Source organism: Eptesicus fuscus, chromosome 12, assembly GCF_027574615.1.
Source record: "Eptesicus fuscus isolate TK198812 chromosome 12, DD_ASM_mEF_20220401, whole genome shotgun sequence".
In the NCBI taxonomy this organism is placed as follows: domain Eukaryota; kingdom Metazoa; phylum Chordata; class Mammalia; order Chiroptera; family Vespertilionidae; genus Eptesicus; species Eptesicus fuscus.
The window spans coordinates 29353708-29367237 of NC_072484.1; the positions used below are offsets into that span (position 1 = coordinate 29353708).

The window sequence follows — 13530 nt, forward strand, 5'->3', positions numbered from 1 at the left end:
TCTTAGGCAGCCCATCCTTTCCCCGAGGAAACTGTTCTATTCTCAAAACTGTTCCAGCTGCCATAGTGGTGAGGCTGTGCTTTCTGAGGGTGCCCAGGCAGCTGTGCCAGGCCCACCACATCCACCCTCCCATATCTAGGTTCCCTCGGGTCCAGAATCTGATCTAGGGGCTAAGACTTCCTAAGATTCGGAAGGCTTCCTCCAATTGGCTGAGATTGTTCTGCCTTCATGTGGAAATGTGAGCTGAGAATAAGACTGCCTCAACATTGACCGAGGAGTTTTCATTGGCTTCAAACTGTTCCAATGCCTGTGTTAATACCCTTAACAGGGGCCTGTGAAATAAAACAAGAACAAACAAAAAAACCAGGGTCCTGACTCTCTAGAGAAGTGAGGTAGTCAGAGCAGAGCTTTCCTGCCCTGTGCTGGGGGCACACTGATAGGCCAGGGGAATGGTTTAATGATACAAAAATATTGGTCCTTGGCTAGGCTGCTCTGGCCTAGGGGAGCCAAAGTTTCTAGACTAGTTGCTCCCAGACACAGGCTAAGTCCTCCATTTACCCCAGTGCATCCTGATGAGAAGATTGGCAAGCAATTCAATAGCGGATGGTGGACATGCAGCCAAGATTCTGGTTGTAATATATATGGGCACAAGTTATACCTTGAGTCTGTTTTACAGCTACTGCTTGAACCTTAATTCCAATGAGCTTTTTGGTCACCTGGAACTAGGTGGGCAGCTGTGGATGAGTTTATGTAAATGCATGCCCACCACCATCACCAGGGGAAACACAGCAGTGTTATCTCATCTACAGAGAGAGTAGTACAGCAAGGGTACTTTTTTAAAGTTGCTAGTAATTTCTGTTTTTATAGTGTAGCTGCTCCTTTGTACATGTCAACATTTTATGTCAGTGTTCTTTTACAACTAATTGAGACTTTTTCATGACATCATCAGGATGCTGGGAAATGCTTTCTGATATTTGGGTGATAGTACTTTATCTCCTTGCTAGACTTTAAACTCCATGACTTCTCTCTTAGACTTGTGCAGTGCTCTGTAAGGTGCTTTGCACAGAAACAGGTGATTAGAAGTCCAGTAGAATCATACTGTTATGTTCAGTATGCTTTCCGCAGCAGCTAATGAAATAGGAAAGAAGAGATGGAAAGTTGGTGCTTTCCGTCCAAATCCTGTCCTCCCTTCCAGGCTGGAAGGAAGTTGTGCCTCCTCTCCAAACTTTCCTATTGATTCTTCCTATAAGTGCTGTATTTCTATATTACTTATAGTTTGTGCTACATATATCAGGGAGTAATTCTGTATTAACATATGATGTCTTTAGTATAAGAATGCTCTTGTCTCTCCAACTATACATTATAACGTTTCCTGAAGCTAGGGACCGTGTTTTACATCTTTTTCTCTCCATACGCCACATGTTTCAAAGTACATAGTGTCTAACAAATACTACATTATTCTTATTATTAATTTATTTTTGTTTTTTAAATTTTGTTACATGTATTCTTCTTAATGTTCTTTCTCCCCTTCCTCAATACCAGAAACCAAATATGAAAGAGAGGGATGAGGAATCCACAGGATTTGTCATCCTGATCTGGAACCCAAAGAAGTGAGGTTCCGCCCTAGCTGGTTTGGCTCAGTGGATAGAGCATCAGCCTGCGGAATGAAGGGTCCCAGGTTCGATTCCGGTCAAGGGCACATGCCTGGATTGCAGGCTTGATCCCCATTAGGGGACGTGCAGGAGGCAGCCAATCGGTGATGCTCTCTCATCATTGATGTTTCTGTCTCTCTTTTCCTCTCCCTTCCTCTCTGAAATCAATAAAGATATATTTTCTTAAAAAAAGAAGAAGTGAGGTCCCATTGTCACCTAAGAGAGACCATGTAGCCCAGGAAGGTTCTGTGTCTTCAAATGTTCAAAGTTCTTTGAAACAGATTTAGATAAACCTTCTCACTGCCAAGCCTAATCAGAAAGTTAACTAAAATCTAAAAGCCTACCTGTCCCTTATGTACATCCTTTTATCATGACAACATAAAAAATGAGGACTCTGGCTTTAATTGTGGTTTTCTTCTTTCCAACTCTTCAGCAGTCTTTTTTTTTTTTTTTTTTTAATCTAGCAATTCTTTCAAGACCCCTCAGTCCTTTGTACTGAGGATGGAACAGGGTCCCAGGCTAGCACAACAATGTGTGAAACAGACTCTGGCTTCAGGAGCTCTGCACCTGGCTGTTCAACCACGTCAGGCCATGAGGGGACTATTTCATGTCCTTCACCATTGTCATGATCATCCAGACCCTGGCTCATACCATTTTCTGCATTTCTGCTAGATTCCCCCCAGAATTGTTCCATTTCCACTAGTTTTAAGTGGTAATTCGGAGCTTTGTTACCAGCCGTTCAGGAGCTTCTCTGAGTTGCTCCAGTGTTTGTTTTTTCCAACCTACTGAAGCCTCTATTTTTATTCGTCTTTCCGTAAAAGCTTGAATGGCTGTCTTTTTGTTTTCTGGGTTCTGAAGGTCACATTTGCAGGTGTTGACATGTACCCCAAAATATCCATGAAGACATGTATAAATACCAAATGAATGACCTTCCCAGACCTGTTCAGAACTTGAACTTATACCAAAGAAGGAATTGATAAAGGTGTAGACGTGCTGGGATCTTATGAGTTTGTGAGTGTACAGAAGCCTACCAGAAACACTTCCAACTCTAAACGGCTGGGGACTAGTCACAGTTAAGAAGCAAGGCTGTGCCCTAGCCAGTTTGACTCAGTGGTAGAGCATTGGCCTACAGGCTGACGGGTCCCGGGTTCGATTCCAGTCAAGGGCACATGCCTGCATTGCAGGCTCCATCCCCAGTAGGGGTTATGCAGGAGGCAGCCAATCAGTGATTCTCTCTCATCATTGATGTTTCTATCTCTCTCTCCCTCTCCCTTCCTCTCTGAAATCAATAAAAATATTTTTTTAAAAAAAGAAAGAAGAAAGGCTGTTATTTTTGCCTCTTAAGGAGGATAAGCAATGTGAGGGAATTTATAGAAACATAAAGATATTCTTCTAACCCTAGGGTGTCTCTGATCAAGAAACAATTGGCCCTGCCCAGTGTGGCTCACTTGGTTAAGTGTAGTCCTGTGCACCAAAAGGTTACTGGTTCAATTCCCAGTAGGGAGCATGCAGGAGGTAACTGGTCTGTGTTTCTCTCCCTCTCCCTTCCTCCCTCTCTAAAAGTCAATTAAAAATCTTTAAAAGAAGAAGCAGCAGCAATTGCAGGGAAGCCTGTGTTTTAAGTCATCTCCCAGTTCTGAGACGTATTTCCAGATAACTTGAGTTTTTCTTAGAAACTCTCCAGTTTTCTTTTGAAATGTACCTGAAAGCAGTATGGTCTGTTTCTTATGGGTCTCTCCCTGAAGGTTTAAGACTGACAACTGGTATAACTCTATTTTCTAATTTGATGCAGGCTTGTATGACTGTCTATGACATTCCTGACTTGCTGGGAGGAAGGGGGAGCTTAGGATCTGTGGTCTTCTCAGAATCATTTTTGACATCTCAGATCTTAGTTAAAGAAAAGGGTAAGTGTATATGGTCTCTGGAAAGCAGAGCTTGAGCTTTTGGTGGGGGGAAAAGTAAACCATAAGTGAAGTCAAAAGACCAGCAATCAACTAGTGAAATATTAGAATATTGATGATCAACAAAGGGTATATATATTCCATTTTATGAAGCACTCTTATGAATTAATAGGAAAAAGTCAAGCTATCCAATGGTAGATAGACAAAAAATGTGAACAGGCAGATCACAGAAATGGAAAACAAAACAGTTATATATATATATATATGTATATGTATATATATATATATATGTATATGTATATGTGTATATATATGTGTGTGTGTGTGTATTATCTTCACATATATGTATATATGAATATGTACAGTCTTACTAGTAGTCAAGAAAAAGCAGTTTGAAACAATAATTAGATTCCTTTTATTACCCATTATGTTGACAAAAAATTCTAGAAAATTATAATATCCAGGGCTGGTAGGATGAGCCTGATAATGTTTTGTTTGATTTTTAATATGTACACACCTGTACTACCTTGATAAAAATTGAAAGTGTAGATAAAAAGACTAATTCCCAGAATTCTTCATTTAAATGTGTCTCTCTATTTGTTGTAAAAACTAACAGAGTTAATCACATAGGGGAACTTTTCATTAGTGCCCCACCTACACTCTCATGAGGAAGTTTTCATTCCCTGAGGGCATCAAACTCATCCTGAGAAGGGGAAGGGTGTAGTTATCTGGGGACTGCAAGGTGGGCTCAGGTGGTAGGCAGTAACCTGCATGTCTGTGGTCTTCCTACAGATGGCACTGTTAACAAAGAAACCAGCTCCATAGTCCTGACAGCCGCCATACCCAGATTCTGCTCCTGGCTGGTTAGTGTCATTCATCAGGTGAAGTGGACGTAAATGGGGAGAAATCGGGGAGAGCATTTGAGGAAGAGCCTTTTCCTTGGGTCTTGTCAGATCCTAAACTAGCTGCTTTCAGGATTGGAAGCTTTTTATCTCAGCTTTCTCTTTATACAAACGAATCTAGTTTCTTGAACTCTCATAATCTTGGAAAAGTTCTAAAAGGAAGGAACTACAAAGTTATCTGGGTCCCTATTAAATTTGGGGAAAGAAGAAGTTAATATCCCCATTTTACAGATAAGGAGACTGAGGCTTAGAAATTGACCACCTTGTCCAGGCTCACACAAATAGTGAAGAGTGGATTATGTGGCTCCCTTCTGTGGTTAGAATATTTGCTACTGAATTTGTACAGCAGTGTCTCTCTATGTGTGAAAAGGTTCCATTTTCATTGGTGGGACTTGCTCTAAAACACTAGTGCCTTGGAATACAGACAGCAGTGAGTCTGGTAATGATCTAAATGAGTACCCCTTTTAGAAGCTCTTTATATCTCGTTACTTTAATTCTGACATGGATGGAGAAGAGCAAGAGTTGATCTCAATATGAACATGTTTAAATGCGAACACACTCAAAATATCTTAATATGTTTTCTTTCCTTCATCCCTAATAATAGTGTTTTTCTCTGAAGTGAAGTGTAAGTGGAGACTAACATATCCTCTCCATATATCATAGGCTCATTTAGCTGAACCTCAGGTCCCAGTGAGAGAGCCCATCATGACCTTGGGCTCTGAGCTTTGATGACCAGCAGCCAACTCTGCCAGTGGTCAGGATCTGAGAGACTGGATTTAGTGGAGGGACTGCTCCTCAGTCTCCTGGAAATATTCCAACCCATGGGTGTAATGGGGAGTGAGGGACACCTAGCAGAGTTTTTACTTTGAAGTAGTATTTTAAAATCTATACTCCTTTTGGGCACAGGTAGAAGATAATGAAGTAAAATTGTCTGAGAAAACGCAGCAAGCAGTGAAGGTAAGTAGCCTTATTCTTAATGTTAACACCGTATCAAAATAAAATGTAAACAATTTATATAAAGATAACTTAAAATGTCTAATTTTAAGGCTAATCTAAAGGATTTGTATCTCTTTGTCTCAATTCCTGTTTGCATTCTTCCCAGCAGAGTTCTAGAAATAACCATTTTATGGGGTACACAATTAGAAGGATTCTTTCTGCCATTTAGACTTTTCAGTGTTTTGTTTTTTTGTTTGTTTGTTTTGTTTTTAATCTTCCAGTACTATTAAAAGCAGATCTCAGCCGAAACCGGTTTGGCTCAGTGGATAGAGCGTCGGTCTGCGGACTGAAAGGTCCCAGGTTCGATTCCGGTCAAGGGCATGTACATTGGCTGCGGGCACATCCCTGGTAGGGGGTGTGCAGGAGGCAGCTGGTCGATGATTCTCTCTCATCGATGTTTCTAGCTCTCTATCCCTCTCCCTTCCTCTCTGTAAAAAATCAATAAAATATATTAAAAAAAAAAAAAAAGCAGATCTCAGATTGACATATGGAGCTGAAAGGTCAACCTTTAGGCCAAGAAGAATTGACTTTGGTAGAGATAAATCTATTGCAATATAAACAGGCATTGCAAGCTTTGGTGCCTGGTCTCAGAGAGGACCTTGCATTGTTTTTATCAGCACAAGTAAAAGGATTCCAGTAACATGACAAAGATCTGGGCAAAGCCAAAGATGGTGGAATAAGTTGGGTATATTTGAAACTGACTCGGCAACTTTTGTAGACAAACTTGGGTAAGAGTTTTGATTCTATGAATCTTGATGCTATGACTCACCTGTTCTTTGTGTTTGTTTGTTTTTAAAGGGAGATGAGTGTTTCCTGGGAACTTTTCTAACAGGAGGAGAAGGAGCATATCTTTATTCCAGCAATGCACAGTCTTGGCCTGAGGAAGGTGAGCTATGTCTTGGTCCCTTTTTTGCAGGTATCGGCATGGATGTTATGATTCATAATACATCTTATATTTGAAAAGACTTACTAGTAATGGTGTAGAAGTGTTTTCTTACAGCTTTTCTTCTTTGATCCATCCATTTTACAGATGAAGAAACTTGTGCTGGGAAGGGCTGGCCCCAGAACTGTACCTGGTCCTCTTGTTGCTAGCTGAGGGTTGCCCTCAGAATGGGCTAGAGTAGCAACATGTCCAGAAATAGAATCTGTGGACATAAACAAAATCTAGATGAGTTTTCTATGTGTAACAAATTACCACAAATTTAATAGCTTAAAAGAGCACACATTTATTATCTCACAGTTACATAGGTCAGAAGTCCAGGTGGACTTGGCTAGATTCATGTTTGGGGTCTCATAAGGCCAAAGTCAAGGCATCAGCCAAACTAGGCTCTTATCTGGAGGCACTGGGGAAGAACCTGCATCCAAGCTCATCCAGATTACTGGCAGAATCCAGTTCCTTTGGGTTGTAGGATTGAGGTCCCATTTTATTATTGGCTGTGAGCCAGGACCACTCTTAGTTCCTTCTCCCCATGCTCCTTGACCTGTGATTTCTTCATCTCAGCAACAGAGAACCTCCCTTGCATTGTTGAATTTCTCTCAAACTTTCATCTCTCTGAATTCCTCTTCTGCTACCAGCCAGAGAAAACTCTGCTTATTAAGGGCTCTTGTGACTAGAGGAGGCCCACTCAGATAATCTTTACCCTTAAATTTCTTCCTTACCACAGTCTACCCTCTGGCTCTACACTTCATGTCTCTTCCACATGAAAAATATATTCACTTTTGCCTAAGGCCTCGTCCCATTTTGGTAACAGTCCAAAGTCCTAAATCTCACCAGCTCAAAAATCTAAAACAGTGATGGCGAACCTATGACACGCATGTCAGCACTGACACGCATAGCCATTTCTGATGACATGCGGCCACATGCCGAGGATGAAACACTTGCTGCTCCTGAGGATGAAACATTTGCGACTAGAGTCTTGGAGTTAGTTTTTTCCTCAAAGTGACACACTACCCGAGTTATGCTCAGTTTTTTGGCGAAGTTTGACACACCAAGCTCAAAAGCTTGCCCATCACTGATCTAAAATCTCTTCATCAAGATTATCTAAATCAGGGGAAACCAAGATGGCGGCATAGTTAAACAACTAATCTGCTGCCTCACACAACAATTTCAAAAATACAACTAAAAGACAAAAACGTCTACCACCCAGAACCACGGGAAAGCTGGCTGAGTGGAAGATTTACAACTAAGAAGAGAAAGAAGCACAATCGCTGAAAAGCTGAGGTACGGAGGCACGCGAATCGGGCCGGCGGCGGGCGGCTGGGTGCGCGGCTTTTCTTCAACCCGCAGGGAGACAAACTCCCGATCACTCTGAAATCCAGTTTCTGGGGACACTCGGGGGACCCAGGCACCTACGGGGAGAAGCTGGACTCTCGGCCATCGGGTCGGAAAGTGAGAGTGACTTTTTTGCAGTGGTGCGCCCAGCAATCATTGTTTACTGCGCTGGAGCGCGGGGCGCAGGGACTTGGAAACGTGGAAAGGCAGAGACGGCTGACGGCAGCCATTGCCGTTGGCCACGCCCCAGCCTAGTGACGCCCTGAGACCCCGCCCAGCCCTGAGGCCCCACCCTGAGGCCCCGCCCCGCACATTCTACAAACCCGCCCCGGCTCCACACAGCGGCTTTTGCATATAAATGGCCTGTTCTGGAGCAGCTTAACCAACTGCAGCTCCAGTCAGACTGCTCCAAAACCACCCAAGCAAAGGAGGAGAAAACTAGCCCTTGCTGTAGCTCCTGCTGGGGGACACACAGTACACAAGGGTACACCAAGAGTGTCCACCTCAAGTAACTGGGAGGCTGACCCGTTGAACCAATAGGACACCTAGTACACAAAACTACCCTACCAACTTAGGGAAGCAGAGAATATGAGAAGGCAAGGAAACAGATCACAAACCAAAGAAATGGAGGAGAACAAGCGACTGGACATAGAGTTCAAAACCACGGTTATAAGGTTTTTCAAGAATTTCATGGAAAAGGCCGATAAATTCAATGAGGACCAACTAGAAATTAAACATACTCTGACTGAGATAAAAAATATTATACAGAGACCCAAAAGCAGACTAGAGGATTGCAAGAATCAACTCAAAGATTTGGAATACAAAGAGGCCAAGGACACTCTTCCTGAAAAGGCCGATAAATTCAATGAGGACCAACTAGAAATTAAACATACACTGACTGAGATAAAAAATATTATACAGAGACCCAAAAGCAGACTAGAGGATTGCAAGAATCAACTCAAAGATTTGGAATACAAAGAGGCCAAGGACACTCTTCCAGAGAAGCATGAAGAGAAGAGAATTCAGAAAGTTGAAGATAGTGTAAGAAGCCTCTGGGACAACTTCAAGCGAACCAACATCAGAATTATGGGGGTACCAGAAGAAGAGAGAGAGCAAGATGCTGAAAACCTATTTGAAGAAATAATGAACGAAAACTTCCCCCACCTGATGAAAGAAATAGACTTACAAGTCCAGGAAGCACACAGAACCCCAAACAAAAGGAATCCAAAGAGGACCACACCAAGACACATCATAATTAAAATGCCAAGAGCAAAAGACAAAGAGAGAATCTTACAAGCAGCAAGAGAAAAACAGTTAGTTACCTACAAGGGAGCTCCCATACGATTATCAGCTAATTTCTCAACAGAAACCATGCAGGCCAGACAGGAGTGGCAAGAAATATTCAAAGTGATGAGTAGCAGGAACCTACAACCAAGACTACTCTACCCAGCAAAGTTATCATTCAGAATTGAAGGGTAGATAAAGAGCTTCACAGATAAGAAAAAGCTAAAGGAGTTCATCACCACCAAACCAGCATTATATGAAATGCTAAAAGGTATTCTTTAAAAAGAGGAAAAAGAAGAAGAAAGATAAAAATTATGAACAACAAATACATATCTATCAACAAGTGAATCTAAAAGTCAAGTGAATTAAAAATCTGAGGAACAGAATAAACTGGTGAACTTAATAGAATCAGGCATAGAATGGGAGTGGATTGGTAATTCTCAGGGGGAAAGGGGTGTCTGTGTGGGGAGTATGGGAAGAGACTGGACAAAAATCATACACCTATGGATAAGGACAGCGGGGGGGGGGGAGGTAAGGGAAGAGGGGGGGTAGGAACTGGGTGGTGGGGAGATATGTGGGGAAAAAGGAGAAACAATTGTAATCTGAACAATAAAGATTCATTAAAAATAAAAAATAAATAAATAAATAAAAAAAGAAAGAAAAAAAAAGATTATCTAAATCAGGTGACCGTGCACACAAACAGCCAAGCCTTACATAGCAACCCCGGGCACCCCATCCATGTATGAACAGCTGAGCCTTATGCAGTAACCCCAGGTGCCACATCTGCAAGAGAACAGCCAAGCCTTAAGCAGCAACCCAAGGTGCCTCATCCACACACAAACAGCCAAGCCTTACGCAGCAACCTGAGATGACACGATTGTGCTAGCTGCCACCAAGCCCAATGCAGCAACCCCGGGTGCCACAACCTAGTGTGAGCAGCCAAACCCTATGTAGCAACACCGGGTGCCTCACACAGCAACCCCAGGCGTCACAACTGTGCGCGAATTGCCACCAAGCCCGATGCATTGACCCTGGGCCTGGTGACCATGAAACCTGCCGCCAAGCCCACCGCTGCATTCATAGGCCCAGTGCAACTTGACACCTAGATCCTTCAGTGAGAGCAAAAATGGGGAGACAAAGAAACAACCCTCAAGGGAAAGAAAAGGAGGAATCACCAGAAAAGGAACTAAATGAAATGGAGGCACACAATTTGTCAGAAAAATAATTCAGAATAAGGGTAATACAGTTCATAAACCGGATGAATGAGAAAATCAACAACTTATGTAAGAATCAAGAGGAAATAAAGAGTGATATAGCTACAATAAAAAACAATATGGAAGGTTTCAACAGATTAAAAGAAGCAGATGACCGAATTAGTGAATTAGAAGACAGGGCAGCAAAATACATCCAATCTGAACTGCAATTGGAGAAAGAAAATTAAAAGGCAGGAGGAGAGCCTAAGGGAGCTTTGGACAACATGGAACAAAGCAACATATGTATAATAGGGGTGCCAGAAAGACAAAAAGAAGAACAAGGGTTAAAAAACCTACTTGAAGAAATGTCAGAAAACTTCCCTGATTTGGGGAAGAAGAAAGTCACACAAGCACAGAGAGTCCCAAACGAGATGAACCCAAAAAGACCCATACCAGGACACATCGTAATTACGATGGCAAATGTTAATGACAAAGAGAGAGTCTTAAAGGCTTCAAGAAAGAGACAGAGAGTTGCCTATAAGGGATCTCCCAATAGATTATCAAGTGATTTATCAACAGAAATACATCAGGCTAGAAAGGAATGGAAGGAAGTATATAGAGTGATGCAGGGCAGGGGACTGCGTCTAAGAATACTCTATCCAGCAAGGCTATCATTCAAAATTGAAGGGGAAAAGAATTTAAAAAAAAAAAAAGAGTATCTAAATCAGGTACAGATGAGGCTCTGTGGTGTAATCCATTGATTACCACTCCTGAACATACTAGTAATTCCTCTCCATATGTGGACTTGTGAAATTAGAGACAAGTTACCTGCCCCAGCCCTCCCAATACACTAGATGGGATTGGCATATGATAACAGTACAGACATTCTGGTTCAGAAAGGGGGGAATTTGAAGATAAAGAGTCACCAGCCCAAGGCAGTTTTGAAATTCTGCTGGACAAATTCCAGTTCCTGAATTAGTTTTCAAGGCCTGGAAATAGTCCTCCAAGAATTTTAACTCTGCCCTCTGGGCCCTTGGTTCCACCCTCCTAAACTTTTAGTTTTGCCCTCTGGGCTAGTGGCTACACCTCTGTCATCCTTTCTTTCTCTCTCCCTTTCTTTTTGTTTGTTTATCATCCTTCCTTTTTCATGAAGATGACACTTTGTAACTGAGTATTTTTATGAGTCTGGTTCTTACCAGTAGAATTTTGGGGATATAACTACCACATTTCATACTCTCTCTACCTTTCTGGCAATGTTTCTGCTTATATAAAAGTCTCAAAAACCTTGTTGATCTTGCATGGATTTCATGGGGATTCATGCTCCTTTTTGGTTTCCTCAAAATATTTTTTAATGTGTTTTGTTCTTTCCCTGTTAGATATAGCCATTTGGGGGAAGAAGAGTTGTGACTTACTCTACAAATTTCTCAACCTCCACTAAGCAAATGCTCTTTCTGGGTAATTTGTTCTTGAAAATAATTCTGTCTGCTGGCAGATTCCTCTCCCTGTCCTCAGATCAGTGGTTCGGCTCCTGCTCCTCCATTAACATAGAAGACAAAGCACAGGGAGTTCTGGTGCTCCACAAAATGCCGGGGTGATAAGGGATAGCATGTGTTCCTGTGCCTGTGCTGCAGCCCCTGCATTTCTGCTCCATCCGGCAGCAGAGGACTGCAGAGTCTGGGACATTTGTTGAGGGCAGGGAGCGTGTGACAGTGCTGTCAGCCTTGGGCAAGATTGCAGTGTCATAAAGGCAGGTTGTGGTCACAACACAGAAGTGTTTGTGTTTTCTCATAGTTGAGCCAATGATAATATTTGGCAAGGATATTTGCCAAATTAGTTTGTACCATCTTAGCAAAGGGCTTTGTATAAAAATAATCTTACATTGTATTGAGTTATCCAGCAAGATTCGGTGTATCCTAAAGTCTCTACACAAGAATAAAGGGCACAGCCAGGGGTTTCTGGAGCCTTGTTAGACACACTCTTTTGAGAGCTTAGATTTTTTTCATACTTTCTTAGTTCCTGAGGGAAATGTAGTTTAAATTCGGAGATAGTTTCATGAGGAGGAAAATTCAGTAGGAACAGAGAATTTAAACAGGAGTCTCCTCTGTCTGTGTGTTAATGTTTCACCATTTTGGGATTCAGGTCAATGTTGTGAGGCTTGAAGTTTATACCAGTTGGCGCTCTCTTAAGGAAAAATAACAAAATGGTTAGGGGCTCTTCTCAGGGCCTTGGAAGGGGGCTTGAGCAGGTGAGGGGTCTTGAAGTTTAGGTGTCATTAGTGTCTTGACAAATCTGCCTTTGTTTGAGACTATGATGAGTTTGAAAATTATCTGTTTCCATTTTCTGAAGGCACTTACGAGGCTGTTCAGCATGTACTACCTTGATTGCTCTTTATATCCTGAGCCCTGTTGAAGGTGAAAACTTGTCTAAGGTCAGGTAGTCTAGGTCTAAATCCCTTCTCTTCAAATGCTTCCAGCTCTGGAACCTTTTCCCTTCCCTGGCTAGTGACTTCTGCTGTCACGAGATGTCTTGTTATTCAGCTTCCTGTTCATTCAAGTCCTTCATGTGCCCTTTTCGTCCCCATCCTGCTGACCTTGGTCAGGCAGGCTGCCCAGTATCTAATCCTCAGGAGCCCTCTTTGGAGGTTTACAACATATGCCTATAGCCCTAAACAATGTCTTGTTTATCAGTAATACAAATAGAATCATACTGTGTGTGTTCTGGAACTTGCTTCTTTTCCTCAATATTCTGTTCCTAAAATTTGTTCAGATTGTGTATGTAGCCATATAGTTCATTCACTTTCATGGCTCCATAGGATTTTTTTGTATGAAAATGTGACTTTTGACTCTTGATGGGCATTTGAGGTTTTTATAGGGTTTTGCTCTTGGAGACAGCACTGTCATGAGCATTTTTGTACATGTCTCCTGGTGTACATGGCACCAGGAAGGTGCCTTACAACCTATCTTTCTTGCTGTGTTGTTAACAAAATTTAACTGAGTATGTGTAAAGATCTACTTGGCTCTATTAAACAATTCATTAATTGGGTCACATTCCATCTAGCAACTAGAAGGGTGCTATGATGAGTTGTATAAAATAAAAGGTTTTCATAGGCAGAAAGAGGATGAGACTAAAAGTTAAAAAGAGTGGGTTATTTTAAGTGGACACATTCCCTTAGCACAGTGATGGTGAACCTATGACACGTGTGTCAGCACTGACACGCGTAGCCATTTCTGATGACACGCGGCCACTGAGGCGGCCGCACGCCGAGGATGAAACATTTGCGAAATAATGTTTTTTCCTCAAAGTGACACACTACCCGAGTTATGCTCAGTT

At 42.0% G+C, this 13530-nt stretch overlaps 1 protein-coding gene across 2 annotated transcripts in view; it reads left to right on the forward strand.

Annotated features, from left to right (window-relative positions):
- Positions 1-13530, forward strand: part of DNAAF9 (dynein axonemal assembly factor 9) — a 137918-nt gene that overhangs the window by 76583 nt on the left and 47805 nt on the right. For both annotated transcript variants that reach the window (XM_054724371.1, XM_054724372.1), the window contains exons 17-20: positions 3445-3556; positions 4346-4416; positions 5362-5412; positions 6250-6337. In XM_054724371.1, the coding sequence (XP_054580346.1) occupies positions 3445-3556; positions 4346-4416; positions 5362-5412; positions 6250-6337 (322 nt within the window). The remainder of the gene's footprint in view (positions 1-3444; positions 3557-4345; positions 4417-5361; positions 5413-6249; positions 6338-13530) is intronic.